The 22913-nt window shown below is 55.1% G+C and overlaps 2 protein-coding genes across 5 annotated transcripts in view; one reads left to right on the top strand and one right to left on the bottom strand.

The window, feature by feature from the left end:
- The window catches only part of PEPD (peptidase D), a 106171-nt gene extending 95966 nt beyond the window's left edge, over window positions 1–10205 (top strand). For both annotated transcript variants that reach the window (XM_029925016.1, XM_029925017.1), the window contains exons 13-15: window positions 6210–6394; window positions 9156–9347; window positions 9713–10205. In XM_029925016.1, the coding sequence (XP_029780876.1) occupies window positions 6210–6394; window positions 9156–9347; window positions 9713–9850 (515 nt within the window). In that variant the 3' untranslated portion in view covers window positions 9851–10205. The remainder of the gene's footprint in view (window positions 1–6209; window positions 6395–9155; window positions 9348–9712) is intronic.
- Window positions 10206–13487: 3282 nt separating this feature from the next.
- CEBPG (CCAAT enhancer binding protein gamma) lies at window positions 13488–22898 on the bottom strand. Of its 3 annotated transcripts, XM_029925639.1 has the most exons (3): window positions 22784–22898; window positions 22006–22101; window positions 13488–16984 (listed from the first exon to the last, which is right to left on the bottom strand). In XM_029925639.1, the coding sequence occupies exon 3, from the start codon at window positions 16887–16889 to the stop codon at window positions 16446–16448; it is 444 nt and encodes a 147-aa protein (XP_029781499.1). In that variant the 5' UTR covers window positions 16890–16984; window positions 22006–22101; window positions 22784–22898; the 3' UTR covers window positions 13488–16445. The 3 variants fall into 3 exon arrangements, with proteins under 3 accessions (XP_029781499.1, XP_029781500.1, XP_029781501.1); XM_029925640.1 differs by lacking the exon at window positions 22006–22101; XM_029925641.1 differs by lacking the exons at window positions 22006–22101; window positions 22784–22898 and adding an exon at window positions 17372–17634.
- Window positions 22899–22913: the final 15 nt, after the last annotated feature.

Below are 22913 nucleotides of genomic sequence, written 5' to 3'. Positions count from 1 at the left end.
CCACGCTGCGCCCTCCGCCGCTGCCCCCAGCTGGGCCCCTCCGCCGTGCTCCCCACGCTGCGCCCCTCCGCCGCTGCCCCCAGCTGGGCCGGCCCCTGGCGAGCCGAGCAAACCACGCCCACTTTTCCTCACGCGGCCTCTCGATCCGCGCACGAGGGGTTGTGAATGTGGACGTTCCGCCGGTCCAGACCACGGGCTGGAAGGGGCCGGTGCGCCCCCCTTCAGTGTCGGAGCCAAGCTCTGCTCCGTGAGCCCGTGCACCCGCGCCCCGTGGGGCACCCCTCAGGAAGGGGGGGCTGCAGCACAGAAACGGAGAGCTGGCCACCACACTGGAGACAAGCCGGCAGCGTGAGGCCACGCGTGCTGGGTGGTTGGGGAGGGAGGGTGAGGGCTGGAGGGATGGCAGGCGGAGCTTTGAGAGGATGGTTTCTGTCAGCTCCGGGCTCCAGGCCGCAAGCCCCTGGCGGCCCTTAGTTAGCCTCTGCTGAGTGCTGGGAGGAGGGTGATGGCCGAGGTGGGGCTCGCCCACCCCCCCTCAGGAAGGTCCGCCGCACCCGGGTAGCACTTCCCAGCGGTGTCCTGGCCATCAGTCCGCTGACAGAGCAGTCTTCATTCTGCCCAGAAAGTGGTCCGGCCGCAGGCTAGCCCCCAGGGCCCCAAGTAGCCCGGTGCTCTGTCCCCTGGACGTGCCTGGCCACACCCCTCCGGGGGCGGCAGAAGGCTGGGCCCAGCTGAGCTGGTCTCCACAGACTGTGCGGGGCAGGAACAGATCCCTGCCGTCGCCCCCACCTCTCCCCCCGGTACTGGGGATCGCGACACACTGACAGTCCTGCGTTCCCGAGGGCCAACTCTGTCAGCTCCCATGCCAGATGGGCCAGACTGTGCCCACGGAGCCGCTCACAGGGGGACACGACCTCTCCCCACAGCCGCAAGGAGCCCCGTGTCCTGGCCTAGCGGAAGTGCCCTGGTCTGTGGGCTCGACTGCTGGGCCAGGACACAGAGCTGCTGAGGCTGCATGGCCGCGTCCCGCGACCTTCCAGGGAAGAGCAAATAAAGACAGCGGCTCACAGTGAGCTGCCCAGAGAAGCAGCCCACACAGAGCCCAGGCTCGGGGGGTGCGGGGCCTCCCCCCTGCCCCCCGCCAGCCAGGGATCCTCCCCTTGGATGGCCGAGCCCCCTCGGAGGAGCCGCATCTGGGACGGTGTCCCCTACGGCAGGGGTCTGGCCGCCATGGCTGGGTGGAATTGAAGCTCTTCCTGGCTTCTGTGTCGGGGCAGGTGGCCGACCCCTTGTAGCCCGCCTGGTCCCCATGAGTACCAGGGAGTATGCCGGTGGGACCCCTCAGCCCCTGCGAGGAAGGCCTGGGGTCAACCCCAGCAGGAGGTCCCCAAAGACTGCTGTCGCTGCGTCTGCTTTGTCCCTCGTCCCTCCGGCCACCACGGAGCCGCAGGTCACCTCTGGCAGCCGCGCTTCCCGCTTCCAGCACTTCGTCTCCGTCTCCCGCTGTGCTCACCTGCCCGCGCTGGCCCGCCCTCCCACCCCCCTGCTTAGGCTGTAGTCCGCCCCCCTTCCCCCGCCAACTTGCACTGCCACAGGACCCCACATAGGCGGGACAGCCTGCTCGCTCGGCTCCGGGTCCCGCTCTCGGCCGCTGCGAAAGCACCAGGTGTGTGTGAACGCCCCCTTCATCGCTGCGCCCGTGCAGCCGTGGGCAGCAACCCCACTCCTGGCCCGGCTGGTGTCCTGGCTCCCACTTAGGGGTGGGGGCTGGTGCAGCCAGCGCAAAACCAGAAGCAGACTGCCCCCAGAGCAACCGTGAGACGGCAAGAGGACACTATCGTAGCCACCAGATGACCCGGCAGGAGAAGGGCCCCCAGGAGCTGTGCTGGCCCGCGTGGCCCCACGCGGGTCTGCCGTGGCCTGGGGTTGGGGTGCCCTTGCCAGCCCTGCCTTCCTGCCAGGCAGGGACGGGGCAGGAGTGGCCCGGCTCCCCTCAGGCCCTCCTTCGAGATGGCTTGGAGCGGAAGGGTGCGGGGACAGTGTGCCTCCTGGTCTGTAGGTGCCCTCTGTGGCAAGAGCCAGGACAGAAGAGGATGTCCGTGAGGGCCCTGAGAGGCCCCCCTGCCGGCTTGGAGGATGGTGGACAAGTTCCCACCCTCCCTGGCCTCATTTACTCCCTCAGGCTCTTGGCCAAGGTTGGGGGTTGGGGGGGGTGGCGGAAGGAGCATGCAGAGACTTGAGAGGCAACCATACCCCACTCAGCATCAAGGCGCCTGCAGCCCCGGGGCGCACGCTGCTCCCTGCCCCTCCGCAGGGTGAATAGGTCCCCGGAGGTTGGCAGCAGCCAGGTCTGCGGTGGGGCGGGCCCTCAGCCCTCAGCCCTGGGCCAGTTTGGCCCACGAGGCGCTCCCTGCGGCCCACAGGGCCTGCCCGGGGACCAAGGCCTGCGCCTGCCTTGCAGCACCCCCAAGGCCTGGCGCACACGTGGTCTCCTGAGGGCCATTGTCTTTGTATGAAGTAAGCTCTTTGTCTGGAAGTAGCTAGGAGGATTCCGCTCTCAGGGCCCTCCTGGCTGAGCTCGCTCGGCCTGAGCCCCTGGGGCTGCTGCACTCTGGCAGGCGGCCTCAGGCCATGAGGGATGCTGCTTGCTGAGGCTCCCAGGAGCCTGCCTGGACCCTGGCCTGTTGGGAGAGGTGCGGCCTCAGGGGGGGCCAGGTGGGCACAGATCAGCCTGTGACCTGGGGCCAGGGCACCCGGCTCTCTGGTCTCTCTGAGCCAACAGGCAGATAATGGGCAAAAACCTAGATGCTCCCCTGGCACCCCAGGGTCCGAATGCACAGAGGAGCAGGGTGGGGGGCACACCTGGACCCCGGGCCCGTGAGGTCACAGCGCTGGCTGCAGGAGAAAGACGTGAGGCGGGCCGGGACTTCTGCTCAGGCCCCACAGTTGCCAGGCATGGAGCAGGACACAGGTCCCTCCTCTCGGGACTCACAGGCTTTGACCAGGCCACCGCTGGCCAGTGCACGGTCCACTGGTGGGAAGAGCTCTGACAGCACAGGAAGGGGCAGTCCGGGAGGGCTTCCTGGACAAGGTCTTAGCACCGAGGCCCACAGAAGAGAGTGTGGGAAGGTGAGGACCTTGGAGAGGTGGTCCCAGCTGAGGGGCCAGCGGGCAGAAGGCCCAGGGAAGCAGGGGCGGATGGGCAGTGAGGCTGGAGAAAGCCAGGCCGAGGAACCAGGGACTGTGTCAGGGCAGGGGCCGACCACGTTCTGAAGACAGTGTCAGTCGTCTCAGCCTCATGGGGGCACAGGAGAATGAGGCCCTGCAAGGCTTGGGGAGGAAACGGGCAGGGGTCCAGGAGAGGTCAGGGTCTCAGTTCCAGAGGTATGTCAGGGAAGGTGGGACAAAGCTTTGGTGCTTGCTGGATGGTGGGCGGGCAGAGCCGCAGACGCCCAGTCTGCAGTGTGGTCCCCAGTGTGGCGTCCCCAGCACGCGTGGGCTTAGGGGACCGCTGAGCCTCGAGCTGGCCACGCGGGCCCTGAGGTCGTGCGGGAGCCGGGGTCCCTGGCTTGCATCGGCTCCTCCGGCCCAGCCCGAGGCCGGCAACCTTCACACACTTGAGGGCCCCCGTGCTGGCCGAGGGTGTCGTAACCACCATCTGGGCCAGACCCTGGGGCCAAGTGCTGGAGGCTGGATCCCTGTCACAGCCCTAACCACACACAGGCAGCAGCCCCCTGCCAGCCACGAGAGCGTGTGCAGGGCCGGCCCGGAGGACGCAGGCAAGGGCTGGAGGCGCCGTGGGGACCGCCCGGGCCCTCGCGTCCTGCCCCAGGAGGACAGGAGAGGAGCCGAGCTGCCGGCTGCGCATGATTTATACCTGACTCCTCTCTGTGGGGCCGCAGCCCAGTTGGAAGGCCGCCAGGTTTGACGTCAGGCCGCTTCCCGGGGCTTCCCTTCGGCCGCCGGGAAAGGGCCCTTTCCAAGAGGACCGGAGCTGCTCTGGGGCGCGTGCCAGCCACCGTGCAGGATGCCTTCCCTCGGCCTGGGGGCCAGGCGGGCGGGGGTGCAGAGCTGCCTGGGGGCACTTTCAGGCCCAGATCCTCACCTTGGGGAAGAGCCTGCTGTGCTTTTGCCCCTGAACCAGCACGTTCTCTGGTCCCGAGGATCGAGCAGGCAGACCTGTCCAGGGGACAGGGTGCTCGGAGGGCAGTAACCCGGACCGCGGAGCCAGTGCTGGGGGAGGACCCTCCAGGGGCAGGGCCCGTGGATGTCGAGACCCTAGCAGCGGGTCTGACTCCAGGCCGCCCATGAGTGTGGCTGTAACAGGTAGCCTGGCCTGCAGAGGGCGAAGTGGGGTGCATCGGCCTCGGGGGAGCGGGGGACACGAGGCAGGGCAGGCTTGGCCCGAACCCCAAGAACCCAGCGAACATCCAGCGTTGAAGTAGGGTCTGGCTGGGCCGTAAGTGATAGAAGAACAGTGACCAACGACAGTTTGGGGGTTACTGACCCAGTCCCCCGGTAGATGCCAGTCTCCGTGGCCGGCCTTCCAGGGCCCGCACTGCAGCTGTTTGATGAAAGGAGGCATCCGAGCCCCACGGAGGTGGGTGAGCAGCCGAGCTGGGATCCAAGACCCAGCCCTCCATTCCAGGATGCCCTGACTGCCTTCAGGGCTTCGAACCAGGCTCTCCCCGCTGCTGGAGTGGGTACAGCCGGACCCCAGGATGCCGCCACTCCCTTGGCACCCTGTGGGCTGAGGCAGGTCAGGCTTCGGGAGCCCGGCCTCCCTCCCCGGCCTCCCTGTGCCTTGGGCCCCTGGCCGGCCCCGTGCTGTGAACGGCAGGCCTCACCCCCCACTCAGAGCCTGCGCGTGGTTCCCAGGAGGGGGGTTCAGCGCTGTGCCTCCAGCCAGCCCAAGAGCCAACCGGGGCCTCCGTCCCTGGCAGGGAAGGGAGCCCAGGTAGAGAACTGGTGCCCAGTGAGGGCCTGAAGGATGATGCCCTGTGTCCCCGAGTCGGCCGTTCTCTCTCTCTACCCCTGGATTGAGCCCTTGGGCTGCCCTCTGCCAGCCCCGAGCCCAGACCTGCTGGCCCAGCCCTTGCAGGCACAGGGTCTGTGCCGGTTCCCAGTGGTGCAGGGTGTCAGGTGTCCCCCTGCAGCTGCCGTCATCCATGCCGGGGGGGTGTGGAGGGCAGGCCATCATGGGGGTGCCTGTGGGAGCCAGTGTCGCTCCCAGCAGTGAGGAGGCTGCAAGGGTTGGCACTGGCCGCCTCTCTGGCTGCAGCACTGCTCGGGGGGTGCGCCCCCACCCTGCCTGCCTGGCCCCACGTGTCCGGCCTCCACCAGCATGTGGCCTGCCCCAGACTCAGCCCTGTGGCGTGGAGCAGGGCGCTTCACCAGCCATAATCCTGGTGTGGTACTTAGGTGGGGTGTCCGGTGCCCTGGAGGGAGGCTGGAGCAGGACCCCGCCAGCCCAGTGGGCGGGGCTGGTGTAGCCCCACGATGGCCAAGGCTGTTTGAGGGTGGCTGCCTGAGGTCCCTGGGCAGAGCCCCTGAGCTTGCTTGCCCCGAAACTCGGTGCCTGGGGACATGCTCTCCACGCTGACCAGAAGCCCCAGAAGCATGGGGCAGAGATGGGCTGGAGTCTGGGGCCTGGCTGCGGGGCCTGCCGTGGAGATGGTGCACCCCGGCTGGCGGCAGGCTGAGCCACAGACCCCTGCCGGCGAGCCTGTGAGGCCGTGCGGGCTGCACCTTCACCCTGAAACCTTTGCTCCCCGCCGCGGCTCCAGGAGCGACTCAGCCCCACTTCGGCTGTGCAGCCTGCCCTCGCCCCACAGCCTGAGGCCCTGAGCTGTGGTCCGGAGCTCACTAAGGCAGCCCCGCGCTGTCAGGGACATAGGCTTTTCTCCTCCTGATGCTCAGGAACCTTCCGGGCCCTGGCAGCACGTGCTGGCCGAGGGCAGACGCGATGCGGGCTGGGGAGTAGACCTAAGTTGGACGCCTGGCCCCGGTGACAGGAGCCTACCCCTGAGGTCACAGCTGACAGAGAGGCAGGGTCATGGGGCCCCACGCCGTAGCATCCTCACTGCTCACTGCCGGCCCTCCTGCCTTAGCCAGTGCAGGGGCTCCATGGGTCCCCTGGACTTGCCCTTGGGGGCCCCCGCCAGAGCGCCAGTGCCCACAGCTCATTGTAGCCTCTTTTGGAGCCGCAGGGGTCTGGTGGCCTGACATGCACCGCCTGGCTGACCGCATCCACCTGGAGGAGCTGACCCACATCGGTGTCCTGACCGGCAGCGTCGATGCCATGGTCCAGGTCCACCTGGGAGCCGTGTTCATGCCTCATGGGCTCGGCCACTTCCTGGGCATTGATGTGCACGACGTGGGAGGCTACCCCGAGGTCAGTGTGGACGCGTCAGCCAGTGGTCTGCCTGTGAGGCAGCGCTGAGCCTGGCCCTGCGCATGGGGGTCAAGGCTCTGGGAGACAGCTGGGGTCCCACAGGGCCCCCTGCCCCTCCTGTCTCTCCTGAAGCCATTGGTGCTTCCTGGTTCAGGCTGCTGCTGCCATGTTTCCTGGAGTGTGTGACCCCTGGTGGCTGTCACCTCAGGCCCTAGTACTGATGGGTATGCTCTACCTGGTGAGCCCCAGGCTGTGCGCTGGGGGCGACAGCTGTCCCGAAGGGTGGAAGTCAGTGTCCAGCATGTGGGGTCCCCACAGAGCTGGGTCTTAGGCCGCGTGTCCCCGCCTCCAGTCTCATTCAGGTAGGGTGGTGAGGCACCACGCTGGCCCTAGCCCGGCGCCCCTCAGAAGCCCGGCAGCGCGCCTCGCCCCTGTGGCCTCCTCGTTGGCAGGCACTCGAGGCACCCTTGGCGCGGGAGGGAGGCCTCTGTGGGCATTTCCAGACAGGGCTTTCCCCTCCCCTCCTAGCCACCGATTCTTGAAAGGACCACCCAGAGGGTGCTCGCAGCCAGCCTTGGGGAGGCCCTGCCCAGCAGGTGGCTGCGGTCTTTCCGGGCCCCGGGTGGGTGGGGGTGAGCCCGGCCCTGCCGCCTGGCCCGGTGCCCAAGGTGCAGGGGGCTGATTATGCAATCGGTGCACACCCTGGGGCCCACCACCAGTTAGCCAAGACTAGGCTTGGCCTGTTGGCTGCAGGGTATTTTGAAAGCACTAAGAACGATTTTTGGGGGGAAAAATTGCTCAAGAGAAGCATTATTATTCAATTATTTTTTCCTCAAGTGTAAACAGTTAAATTTGGAGAAACAAAGTCAGTTTTAATTTCCTAATTTCTATCCGTCACACTGTGTACAGGGAGCCAAGAGCAGGGCCTTCCAGACATTGTTAACTGAGGTTCGTTATTCATTAGTCGCCAGGGCTCTTTTTTTCCACCGGAGAAAATTGGCAGCAAGCTGCTTTTATCTTTTCCAGTAAGCAGCCCTTTGTGCTCCCAGAGTCTATTCTTTTGACAGATAAACAGTGTAGAAAAAATATGGCTTTTCCTATAAAAGTCATTTGTTTTCTTTCAGGCCTACAGACACATCTGGGCCCCCTTTGCTCAGGGCCCAGCCAGAGCAGGGGCCCCGGCCAGCCCTTGCCCCAGCGGAAGCCGGTGTGGCCACGGCACGGGCAGGCGCCCCCTCTCCCCACAGGGCGGGGGGGCGGGGGGCGCTTGGCCTCTCCCCGGCCCAGCCCCCGTGCTTCTCCCGACCCCGCTCAGGCTGGCATTCGTGGGGAGAGATTCGAGAGCCAGTGGTCTCAGGGGTGGAGGCCAGGCGGCTGGGGTGGGTGTGGTCTCCTGCCCCCGGGGTCCCTTCTCCCCTCACCTGCAGTCTGGGTGGTGGTCCTGGAACTTTCCAGAGGCCTGAGCGGACGGGCCCTCCTCTGGGCACACCCATGGAGCAGCTCAGTGCGGGCACAGTGACCGAGGGATGGTGAGATGTGACCTGACCAGGCTTCCGCCTCCACCGGGGCCCTGGCTTTGCCGACCTTGGAGTAGAGGGAAGGGGACAGGCACTCAGGGGGCAGCCCGAAGGTGAGGGACAGGGAGGGGGTGCCCAGGGGCACCCACAGACGTCAGATGGCAGAGGCCCTGCTGTGTCCTGCAAGCACCTCACCTGAGCACAGGGACCGTCATTCCAGACCGGGCCCTTCCTCGTCCCCAGCCCCTCCCAGCCAAAAGTGTCACCGGACCTGGTACCACTCCAGATGGGCATCTGTATCCAAAGCATGACCCATCAGGGGTCACAGCGCCTTGGTGTCCCCTCATCACCTCCGCCCCAGCCGGGCTCATGCTGGGGAGGCTGCACATGCATCTCTGTCCCCACCCACGTGGAATCCTGGTCGCAGCCTTCCCTGCTGTGCCCAGCTGTGGGGACCGAGCCCGCCCGCTTCTGGTTACCTTGCGTGAACCACTAATTGAAGTCTGATGTTCTTGGGCCCTGGACAGTCAGAAACGGCAGCTCCACGTCCAGCAGCTGGGCCTCCCGGGAGGAGCCGCGGGCGGGGCGGGGCCAGCGGCAGCTCGGCTGCAGAGCTTGCCTGCTGCCCCCTCGGCCCTGGCCCTGGCCAAGGGCTGGATGGGTGCCTGGGGGCCTGAGGACGTGCGTGTTGGCCACGCCCGTGAGCAGCAAGAGGCCTGAGCCAGGTGGACGCCCACGTGTCCCCTCGGCGTGCATCTGAGCGTGTGTACTACAGCTGGTGCGGCCAGCCTGTCCTGCCCACGGCACCTGTCCCCCCACCCCATCCTGGAAGGCCACATGGGAGACCCTGGACGGGGCCTGGGGGAGCGGCGCCCAGCGCCTCTGTGGCCTGTTTCCAAGGGAGCTGCCCGGAAGGAAAAGAGGTGGTGCGGGGAGCCGCTCGGGCCCCTGGAGAGCTCTCTGGGCCTCACGAGTTTGGTTTCTCCAGGGTAGCGCGGGCGGGCGGCCCTGGGGTGTGCGCGCAGGTTGTCCGCGGGGCTCCGGCAGGCACTTCTGGGCGTAGCAAGGGGTGGCGTCCACGGAGGAGCGTAGAGGTTCTTAGCGCAGCGCCCAGGGCACAGCGCAGCAGGGGCAGCCCGGGGCCAGAGCCCCTGCAGGTCACAGAGCCCCCCTCACGGCGCCGGAGGGATCAGAGCATGGCGGGGGCCAGTCTGCTCAGGCCCCCACGCCTCCCTCCCGTGCAGGGCGTGGAGCGCATCGATGAGCCCGGCCTGCGGAGCCTGCGCACCGCGCGGCAGCTGGAGCCCGGCATGGTGCTCACCGTGGAGCCGGGCATCTACTTCATCGACCACCTTCTGGACGAGGCCCTGGCCGACCCGGCCCGCGCCTGCTTCTTCAACCGTGAGGTCCTGCAGCGCTTCCGCGGCTTTGGTGGGGTGAGTGCCCGCAGGCCCTGGGTCTCTGCTTCCAGGACATCCCCCCCATCGCCACCCCGGGCACGTTGCCGTGTGTCACCTCCTCGTCCCCACACAGGAGCCCTAGTGGGAGGAGGGGTGCTTTTCGCCCCCTCACTGGACAAGGGCCTGGCCTGCCCTTTGTCCTGGTCTGTTACAGACCGGGCAGGCAGGTGGCAGGAGCAGAGGCCCCATGGGAGGAGCCCTCCGTCCACAGCCTCCCCTGGAGGCCAGCCCCTTCCACGGCAGATGGGACAGGCCGCTCCTGAGAAGGGGCCGCTCCCACTCGCTAATCAGGCACAGGAGGCCGGGCTCCGAAGTCACGAGTGTCTGCCGTCCCGACCCAGGTCCGCATCGAGGAGGACGTCGCGGTGACCGACAGCGGCATGGAGCTGCTGACCTGCGTGCCCCGCACGGTGGAGGAGATCGAGGCCTGCATGGCAGGCAGCGACAAGGCCTTTACTCCCTTCTCTGGCCCCAAGTAGAGCCAGCTGGGGGCACCCAGTGGGACCAGGGCCTCGTCTTCAGGACGGGCAGCCTTCTCATGGGCAAGACGGGCGCCCAGAGATCACATGGCCGTGTCCGTGTTCAATCACGCTGATTCCTCGGGAGAAGATCTTTCTTAACCTTCTGCAAGATCACACCTCAGTCTGCTATTACTTTGCTTGAATGACAGTGGCTTTTAAAACACTAATGGAAAATAGTTCTGTGCTTTAGTAGCAACTAAAATGTGTCTTGCTGTCATTTGTATTCTCTGCTCAGGGAAGATCCATTTCCAGTGTTTTCTCTCAAAAATCGATATGCAGAATGGAATTTACAATAAAAAGTTTCCAAAAATGGTCCTTTGTGCACGGCTCCCTGTCTCTCCCTTTGCGGATGAGCATTGCGGGCCCGACCTAGAAGGCGGCGCTGACGGCAGAGACCAGGGGCTCAGTGCACGGCTGGAGCCGGCCTCCTCTGCACGTGAACGGGTGAACCTGTAGAGGAAGAAGCCATTTTTGACATGGTTACTGCGTCAAAGCTAGGTTTCTGGAAGGGGCAGAATTTAGGTAGCACTGAAGGCATAGTTATTTAAAACCTGAGACGTGCAGACATCCCCGGCCCTGATGCACCAGCCAAGCCGGCATCTGCCTGGAGACGCTGCCAGGCAGAGCAGCTCCGGGGCAGAGGCGAGCCTTGGCCTCCGTGTCGGCTGAGACCATGTCTTCCCCAAGCACAAACCCACAGACCAAGTTCCACTCAGGCAGCGAGACCGCAGGGCCGCTGGATCAGGTGCCTGCTGAGGGCCACCTGCCGGGTGGGGGGAAGGGGTCTGTGCCAAACCGGTCCAGGCTTGTCTTCCTCACAGGGCTGTCAGCCAGGTCTCAAGCCAAGATGAGGGCACATGAGAAGACAGGACCCCAGAGGTGAAACCACCATGGGGAGGGGGGGGAAGCGCTGTAGCCCAGGCTAGATGTTTTGAAAAGTCACCGAGGCGTTTAGTACAAATGGATTTCTTCCTGCGACAGGCATGCAAAAGTGCTCGGGAAGTGACCAAGTTAAACCATTTTTCCTGTTTGCTTCTTGGGTGTTTTTTTTTTTTAAGTTTATCTTGAGAGAGCACATGTGTGAGCTGGGAAGGAGCAGAGAGAGGGAGAATCCCAAGCAGGCCTCGCATCGTCCGCACAGAGCCCAGTATGGGGCTTGAACTCATGAACTGTGAGACCATGACCTGAGCCCAAACCAAGAGTCAGATGCTTTGCTGACTGAGCCACCCAGACGCCCTGCTTCTCAGATTTATAAGTCATTTTTTCAGGTTTTCTGCTGGTGCACAGTCCCTAAGTTCTTGGTGACACTGAGCGGTCTGAGTAATGACAGTCTTGGGTGTCAGAAGTATGAGTTCACCAAACAGGTCTCCATCCAGCCCAGCTGTATCTGAGACACAGGCTTCCATTCCCCCACCGCCAGGACACAATCAGTGACAGGTTGAAACTAAAGGGACAGCTTAGCTGATGTTCATTAAAAAACACAGCCGGGCGCCTGGGTGGCTCAGTCGGTTGAGCATCAGGCTTTGGCTCATGATCTCGTGGTTCGTGGGTTCGAGCCCTGTGTCGGGCTCTGTGCTGACACCTCAGAGCCTGTCTTCAGATTCTGTGTCTCCCTCTCTCTCTGACCCTCCCCTGCTCACACTGTCTCTAAAATAAATAAAACATTAAAAAAAATTTTTTTAAACATAGTTGAGTGTATCATACACCTTTTTCCTTCCTTTCCTTGGGACATGTCCTACGCAAACTGATTTTCCCATGATTATCAAGCAAGAAGTTAAAAAGAGTAAAGAAAACTCTCAGTAACTAAAGGTTTTTTGTCCAAGAGGGACCCTGGGAGCATAGGGATGGCTGGTTTTGCCCAGGTCAGTAAGGCAAGGGCCTTCTCTGCCGGTGCAGGGCTGGGGGCGGCTGGGCCCACAACAGCTACCCCCGCTACCCCATGTTCCAGAGGGAGCACCCAACTCCTCGTCTCCAAACCTCTGCAGAAATCCATACAGCTTCAGAAATACATTAGAGGCCCTTCCAGAAAGCTGAACCGCACTGAGCAAGCCTTTCTGAAACCCTGGAAGGGCCTAGTCTTCATTTAATAAATAATTGAGTATCTATTATGTGCCAGTATAGCATAAAAACAGGGTCCCTGCTCCCCGAGCCTGTAGTTTCCTGAGAGGTTTCGCCTTGAACAAACAAGCACAAATATATCTTTTTTTTTTTAAGTTTATTTTGAGAAAGCGGAGGAGGGGCAGAGAGGGAGAGAGAATCCCAAGCAGGCTACAAATACACGATCTTACACACTGAAAAGTGCCACGAAGGGAAGGAAGTAACAGGACTGACCTTGTCTAGAAAGCTGGGGGGGGGGTGCTGAGATGGAGAGGGTTCAAGGGATCAGAGTGAAGAGCAAGACAAAGAGGAAGCATCCAGACGTGCGCTGTTCTAAGGAGTAAAAAGAGCTCAGAAGAACCCTGCAGCGAAGCAAAGGCACGAGGGACAGAGGATGGAGGGAAATTAAGGGAGTAAGACCAAATGGAGCCCCATCATGAGGAGTCGGTCTCCCTGGGTGCAGTGGGGAATGAGAAGGTTCTGGAGAGCATGCAGTGGGCCGAGGAGACCAAGTTCAGACAAGGGAGGACGGTGGGGGGGGGGCACATTTAGGAGGCAGGACGGAGAGGTGGGGGCGTGGGAAGGCAGCTGGCTCTGACAGCCGCTCTGAAGGCTGTGGCCAGAGCCAGGCCTCGGGCTGCAACAGAGTACACCCCGCTTTGCTTTCCGAGCCGGTTCTGCACCCCCCAGCCCCTCAGGGCGCTCCTGCATAACTTCCGGGCCTAGGGATCTTCGAGGAGTGGGTGCTGCGGTGAAAGAACATTCAGGGTGGGTGACTGAACACAAGGAAAACGCACAGGGACGCCGCATGCCGACAGGCACTGGAGGGGCAGGTCCAAAAGTGCTTTCATTAAAGCAGAGCCGGCACCTTCACGATCACCTCCGTATACAGTCCCTCAGGACGGGACGCCCTACCCACAGAAACGATGACTGCACTTCAATCGTCATTAAGGCGCAGTGAGTGGAAACCTAGTTCCCAAGACCTGAAAATAGCTGAGGGCTCGCAGAAGTATCTAAATGACACCTTCCCGTGACACACTCAAGTCACTTGGATTCGGTGTTGGTTAGAGGCACTCGGGCATCGTGTAAATGAAGATGATGGACGTGCTATAAATTGTACTGTTAGGGGAAAGGCCTTCCTTTGACACTGCCTCGACCTCGAGGCCCGAAGGACGAGTCTGGGAGCCGCACACGACACCAGGTGTCTGCGCGGGAAAGCGGCAGAGCCCCCTGTCCCAGCACACGCCTGGGGACGAGAGCACGGGACGAGGCATGGAGACAGGCGCTCTGCATTCACAGAAAAGGATCTTCGTGGCCATTCGGGGACATCTAGGCTGGACCAAAGCACCCCTGCCGGTCCCCCACGCTCCCGGACCTGCGCCCTGCCCTGGGCCGGAAACAGGAGAGACCGCAGCACATCTGGCTGCTGTTCGGAGCGGTCTGACGCCTGGACTACCTCCCTGGTGTCAAACATAAAGAAACGCACAATGAAATGCAGTCATTATTCCAAAGTTTGTTTTATTTCAAATTCATTGGAAGAAATAAAATTATATTTAAAAAAATAGAGTAATCTCACAAACTGAGGAAAGCCAGGAACCAAAGAACGAGTGAAGGGCTTTTTCCTGAGGCAGATCTAACAGCTATAGAATGGACTTCTCCTCCCTAGCTTCTGTCAAACAAAAAATTGCTTCCCACTTCTAAGGCATCAAAGAGCACTCTGAGTGCTAACTGTGTGGTTCAGGTACAAAGTTTCAAGCCCTCTAATGAGGATTAAGAAACATCAAAAGCTGATACCTTTTAATACCAAATATTAAATTGCACACACTACTTTTTTGAAACACAAATTTCAGAATTTCACACTCATGACCCGAATTTCAAAAATCTGGTCATATGCTGTTAACGTCTTACTACTGCTTAGTAAGAATCCCAAGTATCTAAGCTCACATCCCAGTAACTGAAAGGGGCCAGACAGCAGGAGAGCTCCGACCCGCCGGCGCGCCCATCTCGGGAGACGCGGCTGCATGAGAACTGCTCACGGAAGCCTAGTTCCTACACCGCCGGCCCTGCCTGCAGAGGCAGATCCAGTCCTAACGGTTCACATGTAACCCACAGAACAAAAGTTACACTAGCCATTTTACAATTCCCAAAGTTCTAAACTTACCCTTTCCCCATACTTGGTTTCCCTCCATTTTATACTGATAAATCTTATCAAACTAAAAACTTTCATTCCCAAACACTTCAGTGAGACAGTCAAGACAGTGGTTAACATTTTTGTTCTACACAAAAGGACTGTTTGTGCTAAAGTTCTTGTTTGCATAGGTAAGAGGAAAGCTTGCATCAATTTTTCCGAGAGTTTAAATGTTATGTTCTGATTTGAAATATCAGTGCACACCCCTGATGATCTCCCTAAAGCTTCTTTTTCCAAGATAGTTAAGTCAATCCATCTAATTGGTAACCGTATCTTCCACAGGGACATCAACTTCTGAAACACATATTTTAGTAAACGGGATGTAATGTAACATCTTTCTAGGTGCTTCAAGAGTCAAGCGGCCTAACTGCACCTCTAATAAGGTTAATTATATAACATCAGTCAGCTACGAAAGATTCAGTAGGATTCTCGGGCTATCTCCTCACTAGGCAATAAAATCTATCCATCTGTAAGTACACTGATACTCCAAAGTACACTGGGGTTGGATCTAACAGAAACCCCGATCCTGTCCCGTGGCTAGCCAGGGACCGAAGCCACTGGGGAAAGTGGCTCTCCTAGAACAGCACTGGGTCCTAGTCTCATGCGGAAGAGGCTCGCGGACTCAGTGCGGGCTCTGCTGAGTCCTGGGCCACTGTGCTAACCACCTGCCCAAGAGAGCACTGTCCAACCTAAGGGTGCGACTTGAGTTACGTCTTGCTTGAACTGTTCCGGGTCCTAACACGAAACGACGTGTCCAAAAGGTTCTAATGAGATACCTGGCAACACCAATGTTTTAACCAGAGGTGACTCAGACTCTTGTCACCAGCCTAGACTAACATTGACACACACACACACACACACACACACACACTGACACACACACATCAACAAATCTGAGCTAGAATTGTGCTAAAAAAAAAGAAAAACGAAAAATCAACATAATCAAAACTACCAACACTGATACAAACCAGACTAAAGATTCCCGACTTTAGTAATTGCCATTTTTTAGTCTCAACAAAAATGTCAGTATCCTGAGTTTTATCAGTATTTCCTTTCTAAAATAATTTATGGGACACAAAAGCATACAAATTAACAAACAGAAGCATTGGTACAAAAAGTCTAGAGTAGCCCACTAACTAGAAAAAGAAATGTTACAAGAACAACATAAAAAGACGTATTTACGTGAAATAAATTAAAGGTTAAACCTTACACTTTCAAGTTTCCTTAGACTACTATTTTGGGAGAGAGCCTAGAGTTGATGATGTATTTTTCTAATTACTCAGTTAGGATCAAATGCCAAATGATCCTTACCAAGATGTTTCTGCCTTTAAAAATCATGGCCCCATTGCAGATATTTGGACACAGAAGAAACTACCTAAGTCCCGACTGGTAAACATTCTGTCCACTAACCTGCCTGTCAAAATGACCAATTAAAAATGCTTACTTGACTAGCATCTACAGAAACAAAAATTTTGGTACACAAGTTTCTCTAAACCAGAGTCGTCTTCTGTTTGTTGTTGTTAGAAAACAAAACAACACCAATCCAATAACCCAAAGGTATCCCAAAAGCATAATTCTAATATGCTTTATTCTTATTTTTAAAAAGCTTATTTGCCGCCTAATTATTTGTATTTTTAAGCCAACTGGCTGTATACTGCCTTTAAAACACAATGGGGCTTACTTAACCTGGCACCGCTGCTCAGAAACTTGTACTTGTTGGGAAAAACAGTACTAATTATGCTAAAACAAGGGTTATGCTATACATAAAATCACTCCAAATCACAAAGTGATTGATTTCTATAGCCCTAAGGATTTTTAGTATATAATTTAGAAAAAAAAATCACAAATAGATCAACCAAATGGCATTCAACATCTTAGTCCAATTAACCATCTCCAATAAAACCAAGAACCTCCTGCGGGACCTGCCAGTTCCCCATTCCTTTTATCAACCTAGAAAAGAAGCATTTCTCGGGAAGTGAAAATTTAAGAACATCAAGGTCCAGGACTTTTTTTTTTTTTTTACCATATACCTTAAAAATGTGTTTTATCCCCACAAAAAATCCGTATCATTTAAAACTAGATATTCGGATTACATGGCTAACATTTTCAGCTAATCAACTCCTCAGTGCTGATCCTAGAAAACAACCTTCAATGGATCTCTGAATGATGGAACAGACAACGTTGGGCCACTGACACGCGTGGTGCAGGCGGTCACACCTCTAAACATGCCAGCCACCAGCTGGGAACTCGGAAGGGGTGAGGCGAGGTCTACTGTCCCGTGTTATCAGGAGTTGTTGCCGGACTGTCAGTGCCACCGGGCTGCACGTTATCTGCGAGGTTGTGTGCGTGCTCAAGAAACAAGTCTTTCAGTACGCTCAATTCCTTAGTCAGCAATTTAATCTTTGCTTCCAACCGTTCATTCTCTTCTTTGAGCTGATTCACTCTCTGCAGCGTATCCTGCGCCTTCTGCTTGCTTTTCAACCGGCTCTTTTTCACAGCCATGTTGTTCCTCTCTCTGCGCTGACGATACTCATCACTGTTTCGATCCATGGGCGAACTCTTCTTGCTTTGCTTGCTGGGAGGCACGGCTTTGCCTCCTCCCCCGGGGCCGGCAGGCACCAGCTGAGGCACCTGCTGTAAGCCGCTGGCATGAGCCTGAGTGTGAATAACACTTATTGCAGGAGTACTGTTCTGCTGTGCTACCTTGCTCATTTGGGCACGCTCTCTTGCTGACACGAAACAGGTAGAAATGAGGGCAAGGTGATCAATGGTTCCCAACTGAGCTGCCAAGAAATCTTCACATGTACCTAGTTAAAAAATAAATTGCATTAAAATGTTTGAAATGACAAGATCAAATGAGATTAAACTTGCAAATACCTAACAGCAGGCCAACATTAATTGATTATGCTGAGAAAGTCTACAGCAACTGCCAACTGTTCCAATGTTTCAGAAGTCTAAATCATTTCATTTAGAAAGGTGAGTTAGTACAGAAGCACAAGGCCAAATCCAGCCCACCTGAACCCCTGAGGGTACTGCCCATCTGTGACTGTTATCAAAAGTGGAAGGAAAAACAAAAGAATACCGCTAATTGGGTAGCACATATGAACTAATAGCACTTGGCAATCTGCCAGAGAGAAATGAGCTGTTTGGGTTAAACATGGAAAACCTGAGATCAATTATGATAGAAGAGACACCTGCAAAGAGAAGGGGGGACGTGTCGGTTGTCGGCTCACGTCAAGCAGCGTGCCGCAGCGCAGCGCCCGATCCCCACTACTCGTCAGGGTCGCCGCACACTCCTGATGCCAAGACACAGACACGGAGTCACCGAGGACTCGACTCTCCTCCCAGAGTACACCTTTATGGGATAGTCTGCAAAGGGGGGAGGGGTGTTGGCTTGTTTTTATTTATTTATTTTTTTAAGACCTCAGCGATAAATAGTTTACATAGACTTCCCGAGCTTATTTCTTGGATCCTAGACTTAGGAGCTCTGAGATCTCCAGGTTGCTGCCCCAGCCCCTCCCCACCCCGCCCCCAACCACCACCACGCTTCTTTTACCAGAGCTGCTTTTCTTCTTGACATAATAAACACAGCAACCTGAACCACAAGGAAAGACATCAAAGCCCTAGAGATGCATCCACGGCTGAGCAAGCATGGGGCAGAGGCCAGACGGAGACTGAGCGGCGGCAGTGCCCGCACCCACTGCACCCGGCAGAGGGGCTCGGGAGACGCCAAGTCCAAAGCACGGCTGCAGTGCTGCCCACAGAAATGAGGCCACAGTTTCAGACTCTGGTCGTATATGGATGACTGAGTCCAACGAGGTCCCTACAACTGCCTCAAGATGTGTCAAAAGCATACCTATCTTGTCCTGAGGCCATGTCAAGACAAACTTACCAAGATGATGAGCCATGTCCCCCAAGAAATCAAAGCACTCTTAGAAATTCAGAAAGCAATGTTATTAACCATAAAACTATCCTGTTTTCTTTTCACAAAACTGCTAAAACTACATCAGTGGAAAAAACCCAGAGCCAGAATTCTGAAATGCCTCAAGTGAGTACATCTAACAGTTCTTAAGCTCAGTTAGTAAATATGAGAAGCTTCACCCAAACCTTTATGCTGGGCATTTCCGTATAAAACACTGTTTACTGGTCTGCTTTTTAAAAATTTTTCCTTTTAAAAAGTCCATCTATCCTTACTTTCAACGTTTCAAAAGCCACGCAGGCAGCCCTGAGCTAGTGAGCCATCAATTCTCACTCCAAAACTAAGGCAGAAAAGTTTGGAAGCTTCCTTCCAAACCATGGATGATATCCACTCCAAGTCCATCTCCAGTAATGGGCATTTCACAATCCTTTGATAATGTACTATGTTGCCTATTTTTTTCTTCCAGTTAAACAGTGGCAGTTTAGTATTAATTTGAGCCACCTTACCACTAAAAGTGTTAGTGGCTGTCTACATTATTTGGTATTTATTTGGTGTCAAGTGAGCATATTATTTTGGTGCGTTTATTTGGTGTAAAGTGAGCATAATATTTTAGTCAACTTTTAAAAACGTGTTTAACACTTCTCCTGGGATCATTTCAACTATCATGATCATGGTCATCTTACTGAACTTTCTAATTTCTCATATGCCAATTATGTTTTCAATCTTTAAAACTAATCTATGGACCACACAAAGATAAGAATGATCCGAAGTATAGACCAGGAAGCAGGTCAATACTGCCTTGGCTCTGGCGCCCCTGGTTTTGCTCTGAGCCCTTCCCTTCCCTTCTTGGGCCTCGATTTCCCCATTTGCAAACGAAGGCTGTAGAATGGTAAGATGTCTTCTGACTCTGAAAATACACGATGCATGAGCTTCGGTCACTAAAAAGTCTTTTCTTCCCGCCTTATGCTCTGGTTTTTATGCCTAAGTCACTAAAAACTTTGATATAGGCTCCAAATTCAATGACATCCGTGTCCCTTTTGGTCCGAAGATGCAGGATTAGGAAGAGCTGACTCACCTGCTGAGGTACCAGGCTGACCATGGTAGGAGGGACTTTGAAAATGTGCTCTCTGGCTCGAAAACCAGAGTAGTTATCAAATTGGTAAAAATGTAAGCAAGGGAAACTTAGAAGTAATAAAAAGAACTTTTAAAATGTTGTTCATAATCTGAAGGTCCTCAGTCTCATAAAATGTTGTTATTTTCAAGTTCCTCAACCAAAGCCAAGAAAGTTTAAGTTTTAAGTGAAAAAAAAAAAAAATCCATTAAAGAAAATGAATCAAGTAAAGGGGGTCAGCGCCAAGTGGTCCAAAAAAGCCAACTCCAGATTATCAATTGTTTTTACACAAGCAAAACAGCTGCCTCCAAAAGTTACACATTTTAGTGTGCACAGTCACTTACGCTCTTGTCCCTTCCACAAACACTTACTTACTGAGCACCTGCAATGGGCAAAAAAATACTAGTTTATTTCAAATCTGGATATTCAATCCTAAATGAAAGTCTGGCTCCTACGTGGACAAGTATGATTCCAAAGTTCATTCTACAGGAAGCAGGGTGGCGCCTGGTTTCCTCGCATATGAATCATTCGAGCAGGGAGGAGCAAAAAAACTGAGCAGTTCTCAAGTGTGGACAGCAGCACTTGGGGACTTGTTAAGAAATGCAAATTCTCAGGCTGCCGGGACAGAAGAATCAGGAGCTCCAGGAGCTCCAGCTGGGCGATCTTGTTTCACCGGGACCCCAAAGTGATTCTGTTAACAATAAAGCCGTGAGAGCCACTGCTGCAGATTAACAATGAGGAGGTACGGTTTCTTTTACTCAAATGTTTAAATTCAGGTAGTGTTCATTCAAATTGCCAACACACTGAAAAGTCCGAACAGTCAGAAGGAGTAAAACAAATTTCTCTCAAGTTTCATTTGGGAAAATAAACTTGGCAAGAATTTTCCTAATCCTCCTGTCATTTTTTCCCATGTGGACAACCAGATATTCCTGCCCATGCCCCCCAAAATACAGTTTTAATTCAAATTTCCTCAATGTCTACACTCCAAAATATTCATAGATGATTTTCCCTTGCACCGAATCTTTAGTCACTGGTATCTGAGAATTCTACCCACGCACATCCCCAAAGGACTTACAAGCCACCACCATCCCTCTCCATCCCAATGCCACAGAATTACCTCAGGCTGACATCATCTCTCAGGGGCACTGGTCCCCTCTGGGTTGGCAGTGTTCCCTCCCACCACTGGCTCCAGAGCATTCGAACACTCAATCCTGCTCCCGTGTACAGGGTCAGACTGAAGGTGTTCACTCTCTCTCTGGCCCTTGCTCCCTTACAGTCCACACCGCAACAACACTGAACCGCTGCCAACCCCCTAAATGGCCAGGCAGTCCCTTTTCTTTGTACTTCTGTCCAGCGTGTTCCCCTAGTTTCTCTGCCAATGCCAACTCTCCCAGGAGACTAAGCCAGAGGCAGGACTCTGTCTTCATGTCCACATGCTCAGCAGCTAGGAGTGCAGGGCTAGCCATGTAGTGGTGGTGCCCAAGAAGTACTTGTCCAGGGGCTCCTGGGTGGCTCAGTCGATTGAGCATTCCACTCTTGATTTCAGCTCAAGTCTTGACCCCAGGGTCGTGTGATGGGGCCCCACTTCAGGCTCCATGCTCAACGTAGAACCTGCTTAAGATTCTGTCTGTCTCTCCCTCCCTCCTCCCCTCTCCCCCCCCACTTCTTGCACTCTATCTAAAATAAAAAAGTGAGGGGCGCCCGGGTGGCTAAGTTGGTTGACCGTCTGACTTCAGCTCAGGTCATGATCTCTTGGTTCCTGAGTTTGAGCCCCATGTCAGGCTCTGTACTGACAGCTCACAGCCTGGAGCCTGCTTCAGATTCTGTGTCTCCCTCTCTCTCTGTCCCTCCCCTGCTCATACTCTGTCTCTGTCTCTCAAAAATAAACATTAAAAAAAAACTTTTTAATAAAAATAAAATAAATGAAAATAATTTTTAAAAAAGGAAACATTTGTCAAATACTGGCTCATAGGCTAAGAGAAAACATTTATCTTTATAAATGTTGTATATAAAACTGAGATAGATTCTCTAGTGGAATCTCTTAAAACAACCACAATTAAATCAGGAGTGTTAAGATATTATGGTCTTACTTCCTTAAGTTCTTGGTCTTTCTTAAAGGTGTACAGGAAAATAAAAATACAGTTCCACCTGCTTCTTTGAGTAGCGAGTCTATACAGTGAACATCAATTTCTGGTCTGGTCTTTGCTTTATTTCAACTGAGAACCTTGATTTTCTACTTAGCCCAGTTACGTGTTCCAATGAATAACTTCACGTTCTTAGGCCATGTGTTGCCAGGGCCTGACAACTCCATACTTCAAGAGATGTGAAGGTAAGCAAAGTCACTACCTGCCCAAAGGAGCAGCACTCCTTTTAGCTGCCACTGTTCACTTCACGACACCAAACTGGGGTCCACCAAGGAGGGGACATCCATTTGGGGGTACATAAGTGGTCCAATGGAATATGGAGCAAATGCATGTTCACTTATTTTTTTTTTTAGTGTCATCTTTTAAATCTACTTGTTATGATTTACAACATACAAAAAAAAAAAAGAGTACATACATTGTTTACGAATATACCCTCTACTAGGAAATGATACAAAAAAAAAAATTTTTTTTAACCAACAGAGCTGGAAAGCCAAAAAAGGTAGGAGACCAATGTACCTACAAGAACCCAAAGAGGAACTCCCGCCCAAGAACACACAATACATTTGGAATTGTGGCTACTACAGGGGAGGCAATCCTACACCAAAGACCTAACGGAGCCCCAGGAGGCCCTAGTTGTCTTTACCAGGGACTCACCATGTGCTGTTCAAATCCCTACAGATGAAACCAACCTCTCCCAGATCAGACAACTGCTGACGGTCATGATGTGCTCTTGAGAATTTAAAGGATATTCTGAAAAAAATGAAGTTTCATTTTTACCTGTTTTTCAGGCAGGTATTTACAAACGATTGAGTAAGCCAAGTGGACCCACCAGAAGCAGGAAATCAAGAAACTGAAAAATTCTTCAGCTCACTAGCATCCTGTAATTATTTAGCCATGTTTATAGTAAGCGTTTCCAGAAACAGAGGATCAACTTTGGGCATAGCTCATGCCAAAGACGAATCAGGTGGTAACAGTGACCAGATTTTAGCTTTTCAATATCAAGAACTTTTAGATGCACAATTTCTTAGGAAAGCAACCCCCTGTAGCAATTTCTTTCCAAAACGTATTTGCTAGTCGCACATGCTATCTGAACTGAGGACAATCTCTTCACCTAAGGATTCCCGGAGTGTGGGCTCGGGAGAGGAAACTGCCAACTTCTGTGTAACCCACTAACCTCACCACCTCTCTGAAACAAGGACACTGTAAGGTGCCAGATTACACACAAAGCTCGGGCAAAAGGAAAACGAAACAACTAAACCGTCTCAAACATGAAAGCATTCAAGCCTCCTCGGAGGACCAGACGCTCCTTCCCCCAAGTATGCATTTCCATTCCTTTCACTAGCCACGTCTGTGAGCGATTTTCTTTGCTGTGTGCGCTCCGACAAGCTACCGAAGCGCTTCATTTCTTTCTCGCCCTCCGCTGCCTCCTCACCTCGCGGCTGCTGCGCGTGGTGGAGCCCCGCTCGGCAGGGCGGCGCCGGCTCCGCGGACCACGGCCCCGGCGCGAGCGCAGGATCGCTTCTGTGACGGCGAGTCCCGCGCGCACGGCAGCCGCCTCCCGG

The sequence above is a fragment of the Suricata suricatta genome, chromosome 16 (assembly GCF_006229205.1).
Source record: "Suricata suricatta isolate VVHF042 chromosome 16, meerkat_22Aug2017_6uvM2_HiC, whole genome shotgun sequence".
Classification (NCBI taxonomy): domain Eukaryota; kingdom Metazoa; phylum Chordata; class Mammalia; order Carnivora; family Herpestidae; genus Suricata; species Suricata suricatta.
The sequence above is the reverse complement of the archived record's forward strand: the minus strand, read 5'-3'. Positions and strand labels throughout refer to the sequence as shown.